Source organism: Photinus pyralis, unplaced genomic scaffold (genome assembly GCF_008802855.1).
Source record: "Photinus pyralis isolate 1611_PpyrPB1 unplaced genomic scaffold, Ppyr1.3 Ppyr1.4_LG3b, whole genome shotgun sequence".
In the NCBI taxonomy this organism is placed as follows: domain Eukaryota; kingdom Metazoa; phylum Arthropoda; class Insecta; order Coleoptera; family Lampyridae; genus Photinus; species Photinus pyralis.
This window is the reverse complement of record NW_022170510.1, coordinates 2,245,949-2,268,595: the sequence shown is the minus strand read 5'-3', so window position 1 is coordinate 2,268,595 and position 22,647 is coordinate 2,245,949. Positions and strand designations below refer to the sequence as shown.

The 22,647-nt window shown below is 36.3% G+C and overlaps 2 protein-coding genes across 2 annotated transcripts in view; both read left to right on the top strand.

The window, feature by feature from the left end:
* LOC116166911 (glucose dehydrogenase [FAD, quinone]-like) overlaps positions 1-22,647 on the top strand; it is a 361,388-nt gene that overhangs the window by 318,080 nt on the left and 20,661 nt on the right. The window lies entirely within an intron of this gene.
* On the top strand, positions 11,816-14,973 carry LOC116166910. Its single transcript, XM_031482112.1, has 2 exons — positions 11,816-11,935; positions 12,304-14,973. Exon 2 carries the CDS (start codon positions 12,312-12,314, stop codon positions 14,481-14,483), a length of 2,172 nt encoding a protein of 723 aa, XP_031337972.1. The 5' UTR covers positions 11,816-11,935; positions 12,304-12,311; the 3' UTR covers positions 14,484-14,973.

Sequence of the window (22,647 nt, the reverse complement as noted above, 5' to 3'; positions counted from 1 at the left end):
CAGCCCCTAACACAATAGAATATTTTTGGTTGGAATGTGGAAAAACCGACCTGAGGGAATAAACAATCCGAGGCCGGCAGTTACGCGCCGACCTCGCATACAATAAGGCTTGCTAATAAACAAGTTTCAACGTCCATTCTTTTCATCTTTTTCTCGAAATACTTAGCCCCACACAAGTAACGATTAGTGTCTGTGTCTGTGTCTGGTGAAGTTATGTAGGGTCCTAAAAAAAATAAAAGAAATAAATAAATAAAATAAAAATTCACACCCTCACATTGGAAATCTAGAGATAGTATGTATTTCATACTTACCAACATAGCTATTGATGGGCACAATAGCCAACGCTATCAGGAAAGAGGAAAACAAATCAAACAAAAAAATCATTATAATAATTCCTGTAATTTTATTAAATGGAGTTTATTGTGTAAGTGTTTCTTTGGCTTTGCGTTTGGGTTGAATACGATCAGTGGGTTGTGATAACGTGGTGTGTTTCTGTGATTTTATTGGGTGGACCTGTCTTTGTGGTGCATGTTGCCTTACTTGTATTTATTGTGTTTCTTTGTTCTTGAGGTTGTATTTGTGTGGTTGCTTGGGTTATTGGTGGAGACATTACAGTATTTTGTGAGCCAGTAGTGCTGTTAAGGTTTTTGCGTTTGGGTTGAGTACGAGTGGGTTGTGATAACGTGGTGTGTTTCTGAGAAGAAAGAGTATTGTGTTTTTTAGCTGTGCTAGGCCGTGTAACTTTTTTGGGTGAGGGCGTCTTTGTAGTGCATGTTGCGTTACTTGTATTTATTGCGTTTGTTTGTTCAGGAAGTTGTGTTTGTGTGGTTGGTTGAGTTAAGAGTGGAGATATTACAGTATGTTGTGTATCATGTTGTGAGTCTAAAGTGCTGTTTAGGCTTTTGCGTTTGGGTTGAATACTAATGGGTCGTGGTAATGTGGTTTGCCTCAGAGGTGAATCTCTGATTGTAGTATATGTTGTATCATTTGTTGTACTTGTTTGTTCGGTAAGTTGTATTTGTGTGTTTGTTTGGGTTAGAGGTGGAGATATTACAGTATGTTGTGTACCGTGTTGTGAGCGAGTACTGTTGTTTACATGTATACGTTGTTGATCATTTGTGTATGTAGTATCTTGTGTTATGTTTAGAAATTTACGAACAATATGGCATGTGTTGATAATGACTGCTTTTTGTAAATGTTTGTATGTGTTTTTGTCTAAACCTAATAGTTGTAAATTGTGGTGTATTGTCTTTGGTATAACTCCGGTAGCACTAAGAATAATGGGAACTATAACAGTAGATTTCATTCTCCACTGCGTCTTAAGCTCGATAGCTATATCGGTGTATTTACGGTGTTTTTCTGCATGTGTTTTAGTTAAGTTGTTAGTGTTGGGTATGGCAATGTCTATAATACAAATGGATTTTTGTGTTTTATCTATAAGTGTAATATCTGGTCTATTATTGTGGATAGTTTTGTCTGTGAGTAGTGTCCTGTCCCAATATAATTTGTGTGTGTTGTTTTCAAGTATAATCTGTGGCGTGTATTTGTAGTATGGTGTCTTATCTGTTATGAGATTGTGTTTAAGTGCTTATTTTTGATGTATGATTTTAGCTACCTGATCGTGTCGATGTTTGTATTCAGTTTGTGCAAGTCGTGTGCATGCCGATATTATATGTAGGATTGTTTCTGATTATATTATTATTACTATTATTATCATTATCTCACAGGTTTTCTGCAATTTTGATAAAAATTAACAATTATAAGTGTGTAGAATCAACAATTATATTTTCTTATTCTTGTTATTAAATTTGAAATTATTTTTAACAAACATTTTCCTTCGTGTACAGAGTGAAATAAACTGGCACAGCAAAACGTAAGATGACAAGGTCTATTGATATTAAGTTCTGGTTCAATTTTTAACCATACTAAAGGAATTCTGTAAATGCATACACGTTTAATTACCCAACACGTTCTTGATTAAATCACCCGATACATTTGTAGAAACTCGTAATCTCGTTATTGACTCTTGTAGTTCTACGTATTGCAATTTGTCGATTAAGTAAGTTTATGAGATGCAATCTAAACAGTAAATTTTATTACTTCTTCCAACGTTCAATTCCGTTTCTGTACAGCATTTGTATGCTACGCATTTATGTAATTATCCCACATGATTCCCTCGATAAAAGCAAAGTAATTTTTCAAGAAAAAAATTTTTAGAAGTATCATTCAATGTTGCCGCGGGGATCGATTACAGTTCGCGAAGATAAAAAAATATTTTCGTCTCCTTAATCCTCCCTTATATAAACATGGAAAGTTATTTTTAGGATCTACATCCTTGCTTAAGGAACTTTAGCGAATAATAATTGAATTTCTAATTTAATTTAAATACAACTGCCTTTTAACTTTAATGAAATAATATCGCTAGCACGTTTCCCCTCGATTTAATGTTGTTTAGTTAGCTACTGTAAAATATAAAGGGCGCATGCATTTTTAAGCAATTCTTTGTTGCAACAGGGAAAATAAAAGCGGTATAGACAATAAAGAGATAATAGAAGACGCAATAAAAGTTTGTAATATTTGCAATTTTTGATAGTAGCATCGTTTTGTAAGTCAATAGATGTGTAGAGTTTTGCAGTTTAGGTATCCTAAAATACCGATAACGCCACGTTTATCTGTTCAATTTAAAAACACGTGCGCGTAATTCAATTTTAAACAATGTTTGGGTAAACATCGTGTTATTACTCTTTATAAGATTACAGATTATATTTAATATCAAATATTGTTTTAAAAAGAAAGAAGCACAATATTAATCATCAATGGCGTGGGTATTTAAAGTAATATACAGACTTTGTCCGGAAAATAATGTCAGTGAATGCTTTCTTTCCGAGACTGTACGCGCCAGCGCGCTCTATCGGCTGAGATTGTGGTGGGAGATCTAGCAACACGATCCAACAAGCGTCAGTTGCATACCGGTCGCATCGCCCGTTCCCTGAGAGTCGCTTGAGCAATGGATGGCGATCAAGTTTTATGTGAAACTGGAGAAGAGTTCTACGGAAACCATTCCCATGAGTTCGTTCAGGGGATAACCGTAACCGGAAATGCATCGCGGCCGTCCAGACATCGCAAAAAGCTGGAAGCTTCACCACAACCATGCGCGTTCGCACACCTAGTTCACTTTAAATTAAAAGGCCTATGAAATCGAATCTCTTCTACGAATCTTTAGACATCAGAAGACTCCGGTTTACCATTGAAAACGCAATTCAGAAACGAAATAATGAACAGCTTCGGACGGTCATAACATGATGCAACAAGAGTGACATGACAATCGGCCGCGGAAGTGGAGATTTTGAAAATAGCGTAAAATTTCCTAAATTCTGACGTATCACTTGTTATGGACCATTAAAGAATCAACTAAATTTGAGAAACGCCCCCTAGCGGCGAAAAGCTTAAAGATAGCTGAGAGACAAAAATGGGCCTCGTCTATCTCTTAAAATAAAGAGTGCTTCAATAAGAAAGTGTCCAATTGGAGCCACCCTGTACACACCTATCCGAAAATAGTGATTAAAGAAAAACAAATAAAACAAAAACAAATGGAACAACTGCAACACAATACAAGAAAATGACCGATGACAACTTGTGCAATATCATTTAACACATTTATTTCATAGTGTCCGGTAGATGTCGATTACACTATCATTTTGAGTCCGGTAGGTGAGTTATTACAGCATCAGAGCCGGTAAGTGTCGCTAAGCAACACTTACCGGACTGTTATTTGTATACATCAAATTTGACATCTTCACACAATTAATTAAAAACCCCAACATAAATTTGGCTGTAATTCTTTATTTCAAACATTAACATTGATTTGTAATGCAACAATTTGTATTGCCCTTAACACTAACGCCTGGGTTATTACTGGATGTCGAGTTAGTCATGTTTGATTCCTTCTGCTGTAGAATATCAATGAAATTTTCGCCGCCTTGTATCAGTTGTATCATACGGGCAATCTTAACTTTTCCTTCTACCGAGCCTTCGATGTATTTTTCTGCCGTCGATGAGCTTTTCCATGCCCCATGACGCTTTAACACCGAAACCCAGGCAAAAAAATCTCAATTCAAAAACTTACTGCATCCAAACAGTATACCAACATGACGTTTTCCTCTACTTGTTTCGCCCCATGTTCGTGCCTCCATTGGCAAAACACTTAGTACTCTTTTTCATACCTTGCGGCCGACTTCTTAGGAACAAACTTTTCGGTTGCTTCATGAGATTTCGACAGGATTGTATCGGGAACAGTGGAACATCCCACAACATTTACAGCGTCCATTTTTATGAAAAAAATTCAATGTAAACAAACTACAAACTATAGCAACGGCCGTTGCCACAGAAACAAGGTAATGCGATTTTTACAATATAATGAAATTTTGTAATCTTTGAAATGAAATAATGATACAAAACAGACTTACAGTATGAAATAAAATACGTTACGATATATGTCCGGTAGTACTTGTAACAGTACTCGTTTAAGACATTCTTGACTCGGCTCCTGACGTCGCCTCGTCCATAATGTCTAACTCGTACTGTTACAAGTAACCTACCGGACTTATAACGTAAATAACTATAACAGCTCAGTTGTGCAATGTAAGTGTAAGGGGTCTTATTTACTTATGTTCAAGAAAGTTGTAATACAAAAAAACCAGACTGTCAAATAAAAATACTGACACCAATAGAAACCAAAATACTCATAACCTCATTTAAGCAATCGTTTTTTGGGCGAGAATCGATGAAACATCCAGTTATTTTAACGTAAGGAATGAAAGTGGTGCTAATGACACAGAAAATTGGCGAGCAAAATTATTAGAGCTTCATAAATACAATAAAAATAAAACCATTCTTATTTTTGTTTGCTCGATTTGCTGTTAATAATTTCAGTAAGGGAAAATGGGAATTATATCAAGTAGAAAATCCGGCAAAAAATTATCCGGAAGTATACTCAGAAATTAAACGGCTGTAAAATAAATGTATACATTTTATATTTGTTGTTTTCGTTTGACTGGCTCAGTTTTTTTCAAAGGCTTAGTTAATTTATTATATTCAACGCCTGGTGCTTTTCATTTGAACAACGCTTTGTTCGATATTAGCTATTAAAACAGCAGTTTCGTACAATCTTAAATAATAACGTTAGAGAGTGATTTGTTTTACTTACTCAAGGATTAATTAGTGCTTTAACCGCAAAAGTAGTCCTCTTTAACAAATTGCTTGACAGTATCTGCCAGCCCTTTGTAGGCGAGAGCAGCATTCCAATAGCGTCCGCTGAGGTGGTCAAAATGTGTATGATATTACTCGTACTATTTTATTTCACTCAATGCCCGGACCGCCAACGGACTTCCCTGCTTTAAATAATTAAGCACCAATTGTATACGGGCTAATTTGGATAACGTAAATACGCAGTGCAATTCCTTTTCCCAACATCTTTACCAAACCTAAATCGCCTTTCTGAACCAGAGAACGACGCGAAAAGTACGATCGCTGACTAAAGTAATGATATTCGGAAGCTTACTGCCACTTAGGCAACCAATCATCCACCATCTAAAATGGCAACGTTGAAGTGTAAGTTTTCCGGCGGGGATTCGTGTGGGAGAGCGCGGCGTCACGCATTGTCGCCTTTGCTTCGGCGTTTCTTCGTCACTGCCTTGATATAAACGCTACAGCAGATATAATTACAAGAATTGGCAAAACAGGATTTTACCCATTATATTCTGGACAAATTTAACTTTGCGTGTTGGTTTTCCCAATCTAACCTAACCTAACCATTAAAAGGAAAGGGAAAAAAAGGAAGGAGTTACGTATTATGAATTGTTTGTTGAAGTTGTTACCACTATTTTTTCCATTTAGAGTAAAAAGAAAAGGATTCATTAAAAATAATTACAATTTTTTCACTTTCGGTTTGGCGGGAAGCAACCTAAATTTTAAAAAAATTGAACATACTGTTTTTTATGATTGAATACGCAATAAAAAAACACAAGTTTTTGACAGGGATTTGACGTCTTGGTGACTTTTTTCTGGCTTAGATGTCAATATTGCTTAAAGTCTCATTGATTTTTAGAATGTTTAGAAGGCAGTTAAATTGAGAACAATCGGTCGTAAAGTATAAAACTCTATTATGTGCACATACGGAGGCGACGAAACCTATGAAATAAATTGGACGAATAATTTATTCCGTAACAGGAAAACAAATGGCTAAATCGAATTTTTTAAAAAGTCGAAACACCAACGTGCAAAATAAATTCATTTTCCGCGTAAATACTCATAATTAACATTTAAATTTGGTAAATATTCCAATTTCTTCGGGCTCTGTCTGCTAGGTCTTTCGGTCAACATGTTCCCTGCTGTTGAAAAAAGTCTTTCACATGGTACGGACGATCCCAAAGCACAGAATCTCTCAATGACAACTTGACACTTAACTTGGGTAATTGTATTGATGTTCGGCCCACCATTGCAAGAGATTCTACTTTTATAGTGTTTGGAAGGAAGTGGGAATGTAATGGTGATGGTAATGGTACTGGTGGGAATCTCAACAAACATGACGTCTCCGAAACTACCGCCCTCTCCTGATAGAAATTTATACTAATTCCAGATTCCTACATGAATCAAATTAAGAATTAATCTGAATAAATTTCACATCTTTACACACAAATAAGAAAAACTCGATTAATATTATCGGTTGGTAACGATGTAGGTCATCTTAGTCTTAATATATTAGTTCCAGTTTCACTGGTGGTGTTCGTCCATGTTAGGACGCCTTATTTGATGAGCACAGCATAGCTAAATAATGAAATGTATTGCATTTAATGATACGGTTTAACGTCATCTATAAGTAACACCTGTTGGGGAATAAATTTAAAAAAAATAATTTATGAATTGAAGCGCCCTCGCGTGCTAACTTTCACTAAACTTATTTAGCACTGCCTCCCTTAAAATAATTCTAGACTTGACCCTTATCAAATCACACTTATGATATGTTGAACTTTACTATAAACAGTGTAAAACTCACTTCACTCAAGTATAAAGTCTTACCGTGTTTGATAAGCAACGGAGTTAATTACGGTAGAGAACTTAAGATACTCAGATTTAATCCTCAATAAAAGCTGCATGTACCTTTAAAGTTTTATACGGTTCAAGAACTTTGTAAAAGATAAATAAATGCACTTATTTCGTGAATATTTTTACTACCAACTTTAAATATACATAGTATAAAACCACAAATTCCGCGTTTGTTGGCGTGTTAAAGGGCTCTTACTGGAAGGGTGGAATTCTCTCAGCTAAGGCTGGTAGGAGTAGTGCTAATAACCATAGCGGTGGATATTCATAGAAATGCTTCAAAATCCTCCCTTTCCAACGGAATATAACGTATACAACTTCATCTCATGCGGCAAATTTTTCGTATTTAACCTGAAGCTGTTAACATGGGGTTTAATTATGGTTAAAAATGTGTTGCAAAAATGTAACGGAACCCCGCACCTGCATTATCTCTGTAATTAATAAAGGGTCGAATGTCTTACTTAAATTCCTATAAATATACGGTGGGCGGTAGTGCACATGCACATGGAAATTGACCGATACGTAGGAATCAATACGGTATTGAAACTGTGATTTATGAACATCCACGAAATAAGCCAATGAAGAGTGTGACATTCGCGCATTTAAACCGAGAATAAATGTCTTATACAAATTTAAAGCGAAAGTGCGACCTACGATCGAAATAGTCAAACCCTTCTCATAATCGGCAAGCTTGATAAAATTTACTAAGTTCTGTTAAAGTTCCCAAAGTAATATAAAAGATAAATCATAAATAAAAAAAAAGTTCTTACAAAAACAGGGTAAACATTCGGGGTTGTTCGTACATCAACGAGAGGGAGGTTTCGCCTGGGCTGGGCAAAGCTTGAGCTTGAGCTTTTAGATTCGCCGTTGTTGCAGTTCGTAGTTGTTCGCGCTGTCTCTTTCGCCCTTAACGGCTCACGTTTATACGCCTAGTTAGCGAGACGTATCAATTTTAGGGAATATAAATTTTTTTTCGTCAACTTATAACTTGCACGCAATTAAAATGTTTGTAAATAAGTGTTAGTGGATTTTATAAAATGACTGTGAACACGTTTAGCTGTATCATTAAATGTGTAATTTACTATGCACTTCTATTATCACACTTTAGGATATCCAAAGTCGTCGCAAACGGTGTCAGTAGCGACCACGGTAGGTTCATTGAATTATATTAAATTTATACTGAAATGTCGACGGTTTATTGTTGTCTATTGTTGTGTCAAGTTGGCTTTCGAGCTTCTATTGTTAAAATGACAACACTTGTTCGTACCTATTGATAGGTGTTAGTTTCTGTCATAAATACCTTGTTGATTTCTTTTGAGGGCGGTTCTTTGACAAATTATCGGCAATAAAAAAATACGTCAGATACTATTAACGCACCATAATAATAGTAAGGGGTGTAATGTGTTGAGGAACAGCACACTGGCGCAGTGCGGACAAATAACAGGCTCTTGTACTATCACATATCCTTTTACAAGATTTTCGTCAAGAATTTGTGGAATGTGGTCATTTTGTTTTATATAAATATTAGAATGGTGCGATTAAAAGTCCACCCGTACTTGGAATAAGGGGCATACGAACAATTTTTATTACCCAAGTTTTGGACAAGTGTGCGTTTGGGGCAGCATGTAATGAATGCGCCTTTCGCATAGTCATATTGACTTTTCTCAGTAGTGACACTTATAGTTATAATATGTCGAAATAATGGATTTCACCTAAATAGACTTAACTGCAGTCGCACAATGAGTAAATATATAGGGGTGTTGCCGGGGATCAAGTACTTTCTGAAAGGGTGATGTTTTTGATTAAAATCCACAGTTCACTGCCCTCGACATATTACACTGTGATCAGCTTTAAGGGCGATGCGATGACAAAGGGAAAGTACGGCACCATCTTTTACGCTATTTTCCTTATAGTTAACGTTTTCTCATTAAACCTCTTTATGTGCATAATCAATGGTGTTATTTACTAGGAAAAAGAAGCGATTTTCATTTATATTATCCGATTTAGCTAAACTAACACTCGCCTTCAATTTGAAATGAATTTACATGAAAACTTATCACAACATTTACACATTCACATAATCTTTAAATTAGGGGAAAATATTTATAATACGAGTATGCGTATTCCCGCTCGTTTGGAATGAAAATTTAATTAAAATTTAACAAATTTAACTCATTATTATAAATTCATCTTCCATAAAGTTTCCATTAGTGGAAAATGTTACCTTTCCCTCACAAGTAGCTTAAAATTGTTGTCAGTCATATTTCCACCTTTATTCTCGTATTTTAAAATGGTAAGGTGGTATCGTGTGATAATTCATACTTGTCCCAAACGATCTACCACGGGAATTTTTTTATGCGAATTGGCTTCGTTTATATTTTTATAATCTTTAAAAGTTAAATTGCGAGTTTGAAAGAAAAACATTAATCTCTGTTCACATGGCGATTCTTTCAAATTTAGAAGGGAATTCTTTTGAAGGTGTTTTGTTTCAAATATCACATTCACATTCTTTTTGCGGATACCATCGAATAGATGTTTATGCTGAATTTAGTATTCACCCTGTCTCGTATATCAAACAAGAACGCTGACAACTTTTGTTAAATGTAAGGATTAACGGCTTGGCATTTGCATTTAAAAAACCATATAACCCAAACGTACGAAGTTTGTTACTTCATTTTACTATTTTGATAATAGTTTAACTTTATGGTTTCATACCAGGGTTAACAAGTGGAAATATTATTCAACCATGCGAAAGCACCCACATTTTGTGCAGTTAACTAAGCATGCTGCGCTTTTGCGGCTAACGATCGTCTTTGCCGGTGTGATACACCGAAACCTAAGCAAATTCCTCTGCCATATCCATAACCAGTCGCTACCGTAATACCCTAGAGGTCTAAGTGGTCAACCACCACCAGAAATACTCAATTTCCGGTCTCGAACATAGTGATGGGGCATACGGACTTTTCAGTATTCAGTATTTGGAGCAGTTTTCCTTGAAAATTCGTCAATGGTGTACTTATTCTACTGTTTTTCCGCTGCTTAAAATATTGTACACCACTTTCCTTTTGGCCATTACATCTTAGTAAGTATATCTTACTTCCCTCTATTTTGTTACGCTTCTCCGTATTTATGCTTACCCCGCACTCCTTTGTACTTTCCAATATTTCCTTCTAATACCTGAACTTTCCTTAAGTATCTGTATTTTCCGATACTTTCTACTAATTTGTTCTACTCATTAGCCTTAGCTGGAGTATAACTTAAGAGATTGTAATATCTGTGCGGCGGTCCGGATAAATGATCACTCAAATTTCCCAGATGATTTCATACCATGTGAATTTGCTTCGCCAATGCAAATTATACGGAATGTGGGCAAATATGGTCCCCAGCCTACTAGACATACTTATGACACAGTACCAAATTTCGTTGAAAACAGTTAAACTCATTAACTTACTCCACAAGAAGGAAGGAAATGGCCCACCAACACCCCTACATGTCTTGATCAAGCAGTCCACTTTCGGGATAGATCAAGTATAGGAAATTCGTTCGGTGCTGGGCCAGGATGCACGTACTGCGGATAACGGCATACTCTAAGCGGTAAAGAAGGGTAGTCACTGTGACCTCCCTCATTCTCGATGATGATGTTTCTCAGGTGCTGGAGATTCAAATTATTCCAAGCTTATTTGCAGTTTTGCAAAATAGGCTTGTTTACCTGCTACACCTATTTTATCCACCTTGTTGCCCGTATAGCCCAAAGATTCGCGATGGGAGGTTTAAATCACGACTGTAGGGTGCCAATTCCATGGCCATAAAGAATCCTATGAAAATAGCTTTACCTCGGAAAGACACACCAATTCACGGAAATACGCTTAGATCAATAATTTAAACAATTTTAGCTTGATGAGAATTGTGTACTGCAGATATCAAGATCTTTCGCAAAATCGGAAGCTGCTATTTCAACAACAAAAGCAATCTCCATTCCTAACATACTAAAGCGCATTCAGACAGTTACTCAGCTAAAGAGCACATTCACGAACGATATTTGTTATTATTGTTCTTTGAAATAGATACATAAAATAAAAACAGTTAGATGCGTTTTCATGGCTATTCTTCAATCGTTTCAAAGGTGATTTATTTTAATTAGTCTATTTCAGATAAGGTTGACGAAACGTCAACAAATATTATAAAATGTCAAAGAAATTTTTCTAAATATTGAAACATTTACGAATTAAAATACAAGATAGGTACATGTTAAATATTATACAGCATATAGATTTTCTGAAATTTACTTTGCTGTAAACTTCTATTTTAAAGCCATATATTCGTTATAGTCGTTATTCAGCGCCCTGAAAAAGGTTGAAACTTTCATTATTTATATGAGTAATACAGATATAAATAAGGTGATTTCAGTGAAAAAGTAGTACATTAAGAAACAAGTGGATAAACAAGTCTCTAAAGCCCGTGGAACCTGTTACAACATGTTTCTTATAGTATTTTTATGAAAGTTTGTTAGGAAGCTGAGAAACCATCTATCAAACCAAGTATTAAATGCATCGTTATGTTGGCATATCGACATGGATCTGACAAAAAGACGTAAGCGCCAAAAATTCAAAATTGAGATTATGTTTCTTAGACATTAATTTGCAATTGCCGCGTGATATTGTATAGTCAGTGTAAGCGACATTCTATTAGAATATGTATTTATTTGACTTTAAAGTTTTCGTAAGCGCCATTGGGTTGTTGCGCAAGTTCAAAGCTAGTCATTTGCACGACGCGTAACCGGCAGTGTCAACGTGTATTGTGAACGTAGTTTTTTAATGGAAAAAGTAGTTTTGAGGTAAGTTATAACTGTGTAGTTAATATTTAAGGTATTTTGCTAACATTTAATAAATAATAGTAAGAATACAATTGTAAAACAAACACCATAGAGGTTAAAATTTGGTAGTGTCGCTTACGCCTTTTTAGTATGACTATTCATAAAAGGCGTAAACGCCAGTGCTTATGGCTACCTTAACGTAAAAATAAAACATTTTTATTTCCGTATGTATATTAATAATTTTCCATAAGTAGTACATTTATTTAAAGCACATCTGCCACAGGTCTCAAAATAATAAACCCTATATGCATAATAATCTTTTTTAATTGACGTATTTAGTGTTAAAGTTTCTGTTAAAAATAGTCGCTTACGCATAGTCTAATTTTCAGATCATAAAATGAGTGCCAGGACCAACAAAATACTGCAACTATGCACTGAAGCTTCAAGAAAACCTTTATTACAAGCTCTCGAACATGACTTTATTTTTGTAGATGACTTGATACCTGAAAATTTGACTAGCGATGTGTTACTTAGCGAAGTAGCAGATACTATTCCTCAAGTCTCTGAACATGATCTAGTGGGTATGAATCCACAAGAAGAACATTATACCTATACCGACCAAAGTCTTCAAGTTTTAGAAATCGGTGTTGTAACGGACACTCATAATGATAAATTATCTACCGTTAACCCAAATGATACAAATTCTTCGCCTTCTGCTGCTGCGATTCATAATCAAAAATTATGTTCCCCCTCTGCTGCCCCAAGCACAAATGTATCATCTTCATCCAGTGCGTTTGAAACATCAATAGAAACAGGAAAAAGGGGAAAGAGAAGAAGGAAGGTGTTATCTGAAAAGACCCAAAATAAAAAAAATAGAAACAAAGGTGCCCCATACACCAATTATAAAGGAGTAACAAAGGATGCTAGACAAGTAAAATGTAATCCATGCAAAGTCCGTAAAGATCGGTGCAGGAACAAGTGCAATGAGTTTTCCGAAGTAGAACGTCAAGAAATTTTTGACAATTTTTGGATGATTGGCGATCACGATAAACAATTGTCGTTTATAAATGGATGCGTAGGAATAAAATCTGTGAAACGCAAAAGAACCAAAAAAGAAAATTCTCGGCGTAATTCGACATTTGAACATTTTTTAACTAAACGTGACGGTATCCAGTATAAAGTCTGCCAACATTTCTTTATAAATACTCTAGACATAACACAAAGAGTTATAAGAACGGCAGTAAAAGGAAAAGTAGCGGACTTCAGCGACCAACGGGGAAAGCACGAACCCAAACATAAAATCACTAACACGCAAAGAAATAATTTAAGAAAGTTTATTAATTCATTACCAGCAGTACCCTCTCATTATTGTAGAGGTTCTACGACAAAACTTTATTTACCTGCCGATATTAGATCCTTTACCAACTTGTACAATTTGTATTCTAGTCACGTACGGAAAGAAGAAGCTGAGCCTGTAGCATACACTACTTTCAAGAGAACTATACACAAGGAATATAATATTGGCATTCACGTTCCCAGGAAAGACAAGTGTGTGAAATGCCTAAAATATTCTCAGCTTTCCGAAGCGCAAAAAACAGAAAAACTTAAACAAGGGTATGATCAGCACATTAAAGAGAAAGACGAAGCAAAAGAATTTTTCTTAAGTGAACAACAGAAATCGAACAGTAACAAGTACATAGTCGCTACTTTTGATCTACAGAAGGTACTTTCTACACCACATGGTCCCGGAATGGTGATTGGTTTCTCAAGAAAGTATGCCTACTACAATTTCACAATTTACGAAAGTGGTACCAGAACTGGGTACTGTTTTGTATGGGGTGAAAGAGATGGTCAGCGTGGATCCAATGAAATATGTACACACCTTTACTGGTATCTTACACAAGTGGATAAATCAGGTTTATATGAACACGTAAGTTTATTTTGTGACAGTTGTTCCGGGCAGAACAAGAATAAGTTTGTTTTCACTACAATTTCATATTTTTTGAGCGAAGCTCAAAACGTTAAAACAGTTTTGTTGACCTTCCTCGTACCAGGTCATACTTACATGCCTGTTGATAGCATGCACGCTACTATTGAAAAACATATACGAAAAATGAATGTCCAGGCACCTTCTGAATGGCCTACAATTTTGAGAAATTGTAGAAAGAAACCTTCACCATATATTGTTCGCTCTGTTTCATATTCCGAATTTTTAAACTGGAAAGAAATTTCAAATTGCAAAAAATTGAAAGCTACAACAGGTGAACAAATAAAATTTGCTGAAATAAAATCGGCTGAATTTGACAGTCAACCTAGCGTTGTAAAATTACGGTTAGGTTACCGCATAGATGATCCAGTTTACAATGTAAAACTAAGTGTTAAAAAAGTGATCCCTTCTCAATTATATCACGAAGAGCTTCCTATTAATGATGAAAAGCTGAAAAACTTAACCAATTTGTGTAAAACCGGTGTTATCAGCAGTCAATATCATTTTGAATATTTGGCCTTAAAATCATCTGTCTCCGTTGAAGATACTCTTCCAGAAACGGATGTAGAAGATGAATTTTAAGCCATAACTCTAAAAAAACTATTTTTATACCTTCTATTTTTGTCGTTGTTGAATGTTCATGTCAGTTTATAGAGAGATATATTTTTTTTCAATAAATTTTACTGTTTTTTTGAAATCAGTTTTTCCGATATTAATTTGTTCTATTGAGTTTAGAAATGCGTATCCGACAGTAATAAAAAATTTTCATAAGTTTATAAAAGACGCAATTGCCGCTTAAGCGCCATAATTGTTTTGTTAGTAAGATATCAAAAACGCGTAAGTGCTGTCAAATAGAGACGTAAACGCCACTCATCAGATACAAAAGACTTAAGCGACATTTTTTTTAAATTACAAGAAAATTTAGCAATTGTCATAGAAAGTAATTCTTTAGTATTGAACAAGAACGTGTTTCAAGTAGCTAGGATCAAGACAGTGACTTAATTCAAATTCTATAAACAACAAATCAGTTTTTTCATCACTGCACAAATTGTGTACAACACCGCTTACGTCTTTTTGTCAGATCCACGTCGATATATGAAGAAAATGTCAAAGGTTAAATCTTATATCCATTGGTGCATTCATTCAAAACTTTAATGAATACTGTAATTAAAAAGTGGAACACCACGTGCGTATGTGAAAGCTTCCAACAAAGCATATGAACCAAAGACATGCATGCGTACTACCTTACATTTTATCTTCAGGTCATTAATACTTTTGCCTTTTACGGTTTTTTTTTGTGGCTCACTGAAGTCAATTACGACGTCATTCTTTTGGTGCGCAATTGTTAAGAGCGTTACTGGACCTATATCAATCGATTACCAACACGCAGGGAAGTTTGTTGGCCCAAATGGCATGCGTTTACAAATGATAAAGCCCTCTGTCTGGAACAGTCAAATGCCGTATATTCCCTACTAGACGACCCCATAGGAATTTGTCAATAGGCAGATTTTATGTCCATCATGCTTAAAAAGTTGGTACCGTGAAGCGTATCTAAAATTGCGATGAAATGTGGTAGTGGGTACGCGTCTTTTTTGGTAACTCGGTTTAGGGCCCTAAAGTCCACACAAAAACGATATTCTTTATCTCCTAACTTTGGGATTAATAAAAGAGGGGACGACCAAGCACTGTTTGAAGGTTCAGTTGTACGTGGGGGGCCACGGGTCACATCACAAACAAATGAATACAAAGAATTTGGAGTTACCATAAGGTTAACTTTTAATGTAGTAGATCTATGGCACATAGATAGTCGTACATACTAAAGCAGAACGGGTATGGGTGTGTCGCTCTAAAAATCGGCTAACATAAATAAAACGTAACGTTAATATCAAAAACAATCAAATCTATTCAGGGGTGTCCTCTCTTAATCACACGAGAATAGCTCTAGGGACTTGATTGATTACGAGGATGAGAAAGGAGCTATTGAAAACCGTCCAGGATAAATGCTCACTTAGTTTCTCACTTCTTTCCCAATTTGCATTTAACAATTTTACATAATAATAGTTATTTTGCAGGTCGCAAAATACCATATCTCTACAGTACCATCTGAACTGCGAGAGTGGTTGAGTTGCATGTCAGTTTGTAAGCTGGTCAAAATATTTGTTCTATTATTGTATTCGCATGTTTATAATAAAATACACGTATTGAGTGTCTTCTGGATAATTGCGTTTATTTATTTCCCCGGAGATTCGCCGTTGCTCCGCTTATTAACTCCAAACGGCGTGGTGCACATATTGTATATATTCTGTTAGTTTATTATAACCTACCCCACCCACCGAATTGTCGGCACCGAAGAGCATAATAAAGTACAAAGCAACATGATAATAAAATATTAGCATAATTTGTACTCGAGCATAAAAGAGGGGGAAATGAGTGGAAATATAACATTCAATCTTACTTGACTTCCGGGCCTAGCGAAGTCGGTTCTAAGACCGAGTTCCATAGCCGGGTATAAATCATTTACAATTAAAATAGAACCTCAAACATGGTTTCTAAACTAAACAAGAACAAATCAATATAGAAGGGTGAATTCTATGGACTTCAATCAATTTCTTTCGGCTAGCTAACATTTGGGAACGGAGGGGTCGGGTCTGAGAAAACCGTTCAAGAAACGCACTGAGTCGCCTAACGCTCAGGGGGAATGATCCTCATTCACATACCCTGCCCGTTTCTCTGTATCGCATCAGTAGCAGGCACGCCATGGGGCCTTGCAGGTCCGTGAAGTTGACGGCACCCAAACCGATTTCTTTACATTTATAGGTGGGAATCGTTTGTTTATCATTTGTTTAGGTTTGTTCAGCTATTTTTGACGTTTGTTTAGGCTGGCGTCTTAGGAAAATCAAAATAGGTTTAGGGTGCCGCCAGCTTCACGTGAGCGGCACCCATGGTGGGATTCTGGACTTTTACTGATTGCAATCATTTGTTTATCGTTTGTTTAGGTTTGTTCAGCCATTTTTGACGTTTGTTTAGGTTGGCGCCTAACGAAAAGCAAAATAGGTTATGGGTGCCGCCAGCTTCACGTCATCGGCACCCATGGTGGGATTTTGCACTTTTATTGATTGCAATCGTTTGTTTATCGTTTGTTTAGGTTTGTTCAGCCATTTTTTACGTTTGTTTAGGTTGGCGTCTAACGAAAAGCAAAATAGGTTATGGGTGCCGCCAGCTTCACGTCATCGGCATCCATGGTAGGATTTTGCACTTTTATTGATTGCAATCGTTTGTTTATCATTTGTTTAGCCACAGCTGAGGGTTGTTTAGATCGGTGTCTTAGGACATTGGATGAGGGTCTCAGGTTCGCCAGTAACGGTCATAACGACTCATAATGACTTTTGAATTAGAACAGCAAAGTATTCCTCACAACCGTTAAATTAAAAGGCTAAGGGTTAAGGAAGGAACTTATGTATTATTAGCTAGGATCCTATTAGGCTTCTCAATATGGCGGACGTTCATACGCGCAGTGGCGTACACACATTAAATTTTTATTTTTTTGGCGGATAGTGTACTGAAAGTACTACAGACAGATTCATCACTTCTTATAAACCAAATCCATCTATCTAAAAGGAAACCTGAAAAGTAGATGTATTTCAAAATGTTGTTTTACACAGTTTTATACACTATTGCTACGGTAATGGATTTGTATCACAACCTGCAAAATGAATGAAATTAAATATCGTGAAAAAACCATTTTAAGAAATATAACATGGTTACCACCTATGAAATGTAATTTTCGTTTCTTCTGTAGCTTTTGACTTTATTATATTACACGATTTACAGCTAGCTAACCATTGTAGGTATTTCATTTTACCGTAAATGTCAATTAACTGCAAAAGTCGGTCATATTGAGAAGCCTAATTGGATCCCAACAAGCGTACGTCTTATGTATGTACCCTCTTTCCTCAATTTTTTATTTCAATGCAAAATATCATAACAGTACTGCAGAAATAGTTATTATTAAATGTAAAAGAGTAGATGTGGGACAATCTCTTCTATGCCAGAAATGTTTTTACGGACTTTATTCACTAGTCCATCGTGAAGGTCCCAAGAATCGCTCGCAAGTCTTCGATTGTAGCAAGTGTAGTGCCCCGGGCGAAAAGCTACCACTCCAAGCAGTTGATGAGTACACTCAGATATTTTAATTGTTTTTGGTATTTGATTCAAACGCACAGGACTATTGTTGGATTGATTTTTGAATGGCAGCTGTGTGCCAATAAAATCGGTATCGACTAATATGTGGTTGTGGGTAGTTATTGAACCTGTACAATCGTGATGTGGTTTTTTGTTACGTAAGCGGTCTTGACCCGGCTGGAACTGTAGTCCTAACGATTTGTGTATTGCAGGTACAATTGATTGGATCCCTTCGTTAACTATCGTTGCAGGATCTGTATCGACCACAACGAAGTCTATTTTTTTTGGTCGCTGACAACCAGTACTGCAGTTTAAAGTTAGTGTAATTGAAGGATAGCCATCAAGCAATTGGCGTGCTAATCGTACTATATTGATGGTACAATCGTACTCTACGACTGTTCGATTGGAACGTAAAGGTTTTGGAAGCATAATGTTTGGTTGGAGTATTTGGCGAAGTGCTTCAGCCCGGTATTCATATGTTGCCTTTATAGCTCCTACAGTTGCTAAACTTTTCGCCGTTTTAAAAAACAAAATGTCACTTTGCAGATCAACAAATTGTCGATATGCTTCTAGTTCTATGTAAGCGTTACTCGCAATGGATACTAGTGCATCAAAAGCACAGGAATTATTAATTTTCACTGTTGCATCCTTTATGGCGAGGTACGGGCACATATTCCCATTTTTTAATAACGCCAAGGAAGGTTGTTTTAATTGACTGGCGTGTACGGCAGCGTCTAGTTCAGGAAACGGTGTAAGGTATTTTGATTTTTTTGGTGGGTGTGCTTTTTTGCCTATCTTGTTTCTCCAATTTTCGCTGCACCGTAAATCATTAGGAGCCAAATCTTCGTCCCCGACGATTGAACATAGGTCGGTTTCATTGCTGTCACAACTATCCCTGTCTCGCTTTTTGGTAATAACAAATTCTTCACTTTTGTAATCAAACCAAAACCCATATCGATTTTCGTAAAACACCGACCTAAACAAACGTCAGAAATAACTAAACAAACGATAAACAAATGATTGCAATCAATTAAAGTCCAGAATCCCACCATGGGTGCCGCTGACGTGAAGCTGGCGGCACCCTAAACCATTTTTGATTTTCGTTAGACGCCAACCTAAACAAAAGTCAAAAATGGCTGAACAAACCTAAACAAACAATAAACAAACAATTGCAATCAATAAAAGAGCAAAATCCCACCATGGGTGCCGCTGACGTGAAGCTGGCGGCACCCATAACCTATTTTGATTTTCGTTAGCCGCCAACCTAAACAAACGTCAAAAATGGCTGAACAAACCTAAACAAAGGATAAACAAACGATTGCAATCAATAAAAGTGCAAAATCCCACCATGGGTGGCGCTGACGTGAAGCTGGCGGCACCCATAACCTATTTTGATTTTCGTTAGACGCCAACCTAAACAAACGTCAAAAATGGCTGAACAAACCTAAACAAACGATAAACAAACGATTGCAATCAATAAAAGTGCAAAATCCCACCATGGGTGCCGCTGACGTGAAGCTGGCGCCTGGCGGCACCCATAACCTATATTGCTTTTCGTTAGACGCCAACCTAAACAAACGTCAAAAATGGCTGAACAAACCTAAACAAACGATAAACAAATGAATTCCACCTATAAATGTAAAGAAATTGGTTTGGGTGCCGTCAACTTCACAGACCTGGTGGGATGAATAAGGTTTGTTTAAAGTTGACACGAAACCTTCTCCATTAAACATTATTTATGAAACAATTTTACGACTAGTTCGGCAACAGAACTACTTGATAATGACTTTTACCCAAAATCGTCCATTTTCAGGACTACTTTCTGTCAGGAAATTTTACTTTCCATGAGGCAGAGTAGACTAGGTTTCTTGCCGTTTGTCACTTTACCGGACGCATCTGTGACATTGCTAAATGTCTATAATGACTCCTGTCATCACCGACATATTGACATTAATCAAAAGAAAAATTTTATATTAAAATACGATTTAGGGTAAAATTTAATACAAAACTCGTCAGTAAAATGACATTACCTGACTCGGAAATTAAAGTACTCGTCCCCAAAGGGGCCTCGCACTTCAATGTTTCCTCACCAGTAATGTGTCGTTTTCCTGACTTTTATGTAAATAACTATTGCCAAAACTAGTCGGAATATTATTTCATAAATAAAGTTTCAGGGGGAAGGTTTTGTGTCAACAACAACAACTCTATTTTCGTCTTAATATCTGCATCAATAGATTTTTTCCCCACGAAATGTTTGTCTCCGAAACATACCTACACTCCTGAAAAATCTTGGATGAAGAAAATTCTCGGATGATAAAAACTAGCCTCCGGGTAATTTTGGAACCCGAAAAATTTGCCCCTGGAGAACTCATTAAACGAAAACACGAAAGAATCCATTAAAAAAAATAATCCTTGGAATATGTGAATCCCCGAAATTTACCAACCTTAACCATCTTCAAAATATGGGACTCCATGACACATTTAATTAGCTGTCGTATTCAAAATCTTCACATCAGAATTAGTCCTCGAAGAAGTTGACGCTAAAATTAGTTCACCCCCGAAATCTTTACCCCTGGAGTATACGCTACATAAAATCACACTCTCCAAATTCACAGATAATTTGTTGCCATTATACTCGCCGAATGAATAATAATAAATCTACCTCAAAATATTCGCCTCCTTCTTCTCCATCTCCGAAAAACTAGTCTTCAAAGTATTGGCCGCAGGTCCAAGAATACTCGCAAAAGTCGCCCATGCTTGTTAACCCTTAGAAAATTAGCACGCAAGAAGTTCTCCAAAGGGTACTCGTCCTAAGAATAATTCGCGTTTAGAAAACGTCACGATCGAGTAGTGGGAAATGTTCGGCAAGCAAATTTTTAGACGAAAAATACATGGACGAATGTGCAGCCACTGACTAAAATAATGTTCCTCGGCATTCTCAATTATTCAAAAGAAACACCAATCATCACAGGCTTACAACCTTGCAAGTACGTTAACGCGTATTTAATTGTGATTTAGAAGATGAACAAAGCCGCTGGAGGACCAGACGGTCATTACTTTTGTCAATGACCGTACCTCCAAGCCAATCTTCATTAGGACGACTATATATTCTGGCAATTTGGTTTGCACTATTGCAAGGTACAAAATGGTAGTTAAGCCACCGTCAAAAATGGAATATACAATTTTAGTGCCCAAAATATGATACACTGAAACCCAACCGGTTCGAAAATGATATGTTGATTTTGTTAGCAATACAATATTGACTTTATATGGTTTACATTTTTTCAAAATTTTTGGAACCGTCATTTTAGAAAATCCTACCTCATCTTCTATTTTTCTGCACGAAATTTGTGACCTTGCTTCTACACAAGCTAAAACATTTATTTTGCCAGGTTCGTTCCCTTGTTCATGATTTTTAATAGGTTTAGAATACCTGCCAAAACGTAGCAAATTAGTTTTTAGACGCACTACCGTAGCACAATCTGGCTCTTGTCGTTCTGGAAATTTAATAAAATATTTTCTTTTATAAAATTTCCCTGAAAATTTCTAACAAAAATAAATAAAGTATTATTTTTCTATTTTGATACATTTTCGTTACAAATTTTTTACTGTCAGCCATATTTATTCATTGGTATTGGTTGTGTTAGTTAGTATGAATACAATAAACAAAAAAAATCTCCATGAATCGATGGCCCACTACCAAAATAGGACACACAGTATAGAAATTGTAAATTTATCACATACGAACGCGAACTTCACTAATAATTACTTTGGCATCGATGGAAATCCTGGGCCGTGAACCTTCAAAGAAAAAACAATTTCTCCAACCGAAGACAGGCCGTCTGAGGGTAAGTGTGTATACTTTTAAGTTTTGAAATTTCCAGACCCGTTTCCGGTGCCCCGGTTTGGTAAATTTAATATCCATTCACAACTTGGTTCAATTTCAGGTTGCACCATTCTTACTAGCGTAAAAAATTAGGTGAACTTTTTAACCGAATCCCAAAAAAGCCTCCATTTGCTCGCCGATTGGGAAATAAATGCCGAACAATCTACAGAAATGTAATGGTACATTAGTCCCTTTGAAAGGAATTTGAGGTTAATCTTGGAGGTTACTGGAGGGCATCTTGAATAAATAATCTCAGAGGGAGTTAAGAGATGTTTAAGAGGAATTTGAGTAAAACTTGAGGCTATCATGTGGTGAGAATTTGTGATAATTTCGAGGAGAGCTTGAACTTGATATGAACTTGAACGAAATTGATGAAATGTCTTGAAAAGATTTGACAGAAAATTGACGGGAGTTATTTAAGACTAAACTGGGAGTAGTTTGAGGAGAACGTGAAGAAAATTTGGAGTAGATCGAGGCCTTAAGGAACCTAACAAAAACTTGCAAACATTTTATGGAAGGTTGAGGAGAAATTTAAGGAACAATGGTTTCCGGTAAATGAATATCGGCAGCATAGTGCTCATAGAAGACTCTAGCACGCATTGTCCACTGTACGTACATTTTCGTTCCATTTTACGTACGTACGTCCATGGGACAAATATGTACGTCTGATTCATGTAC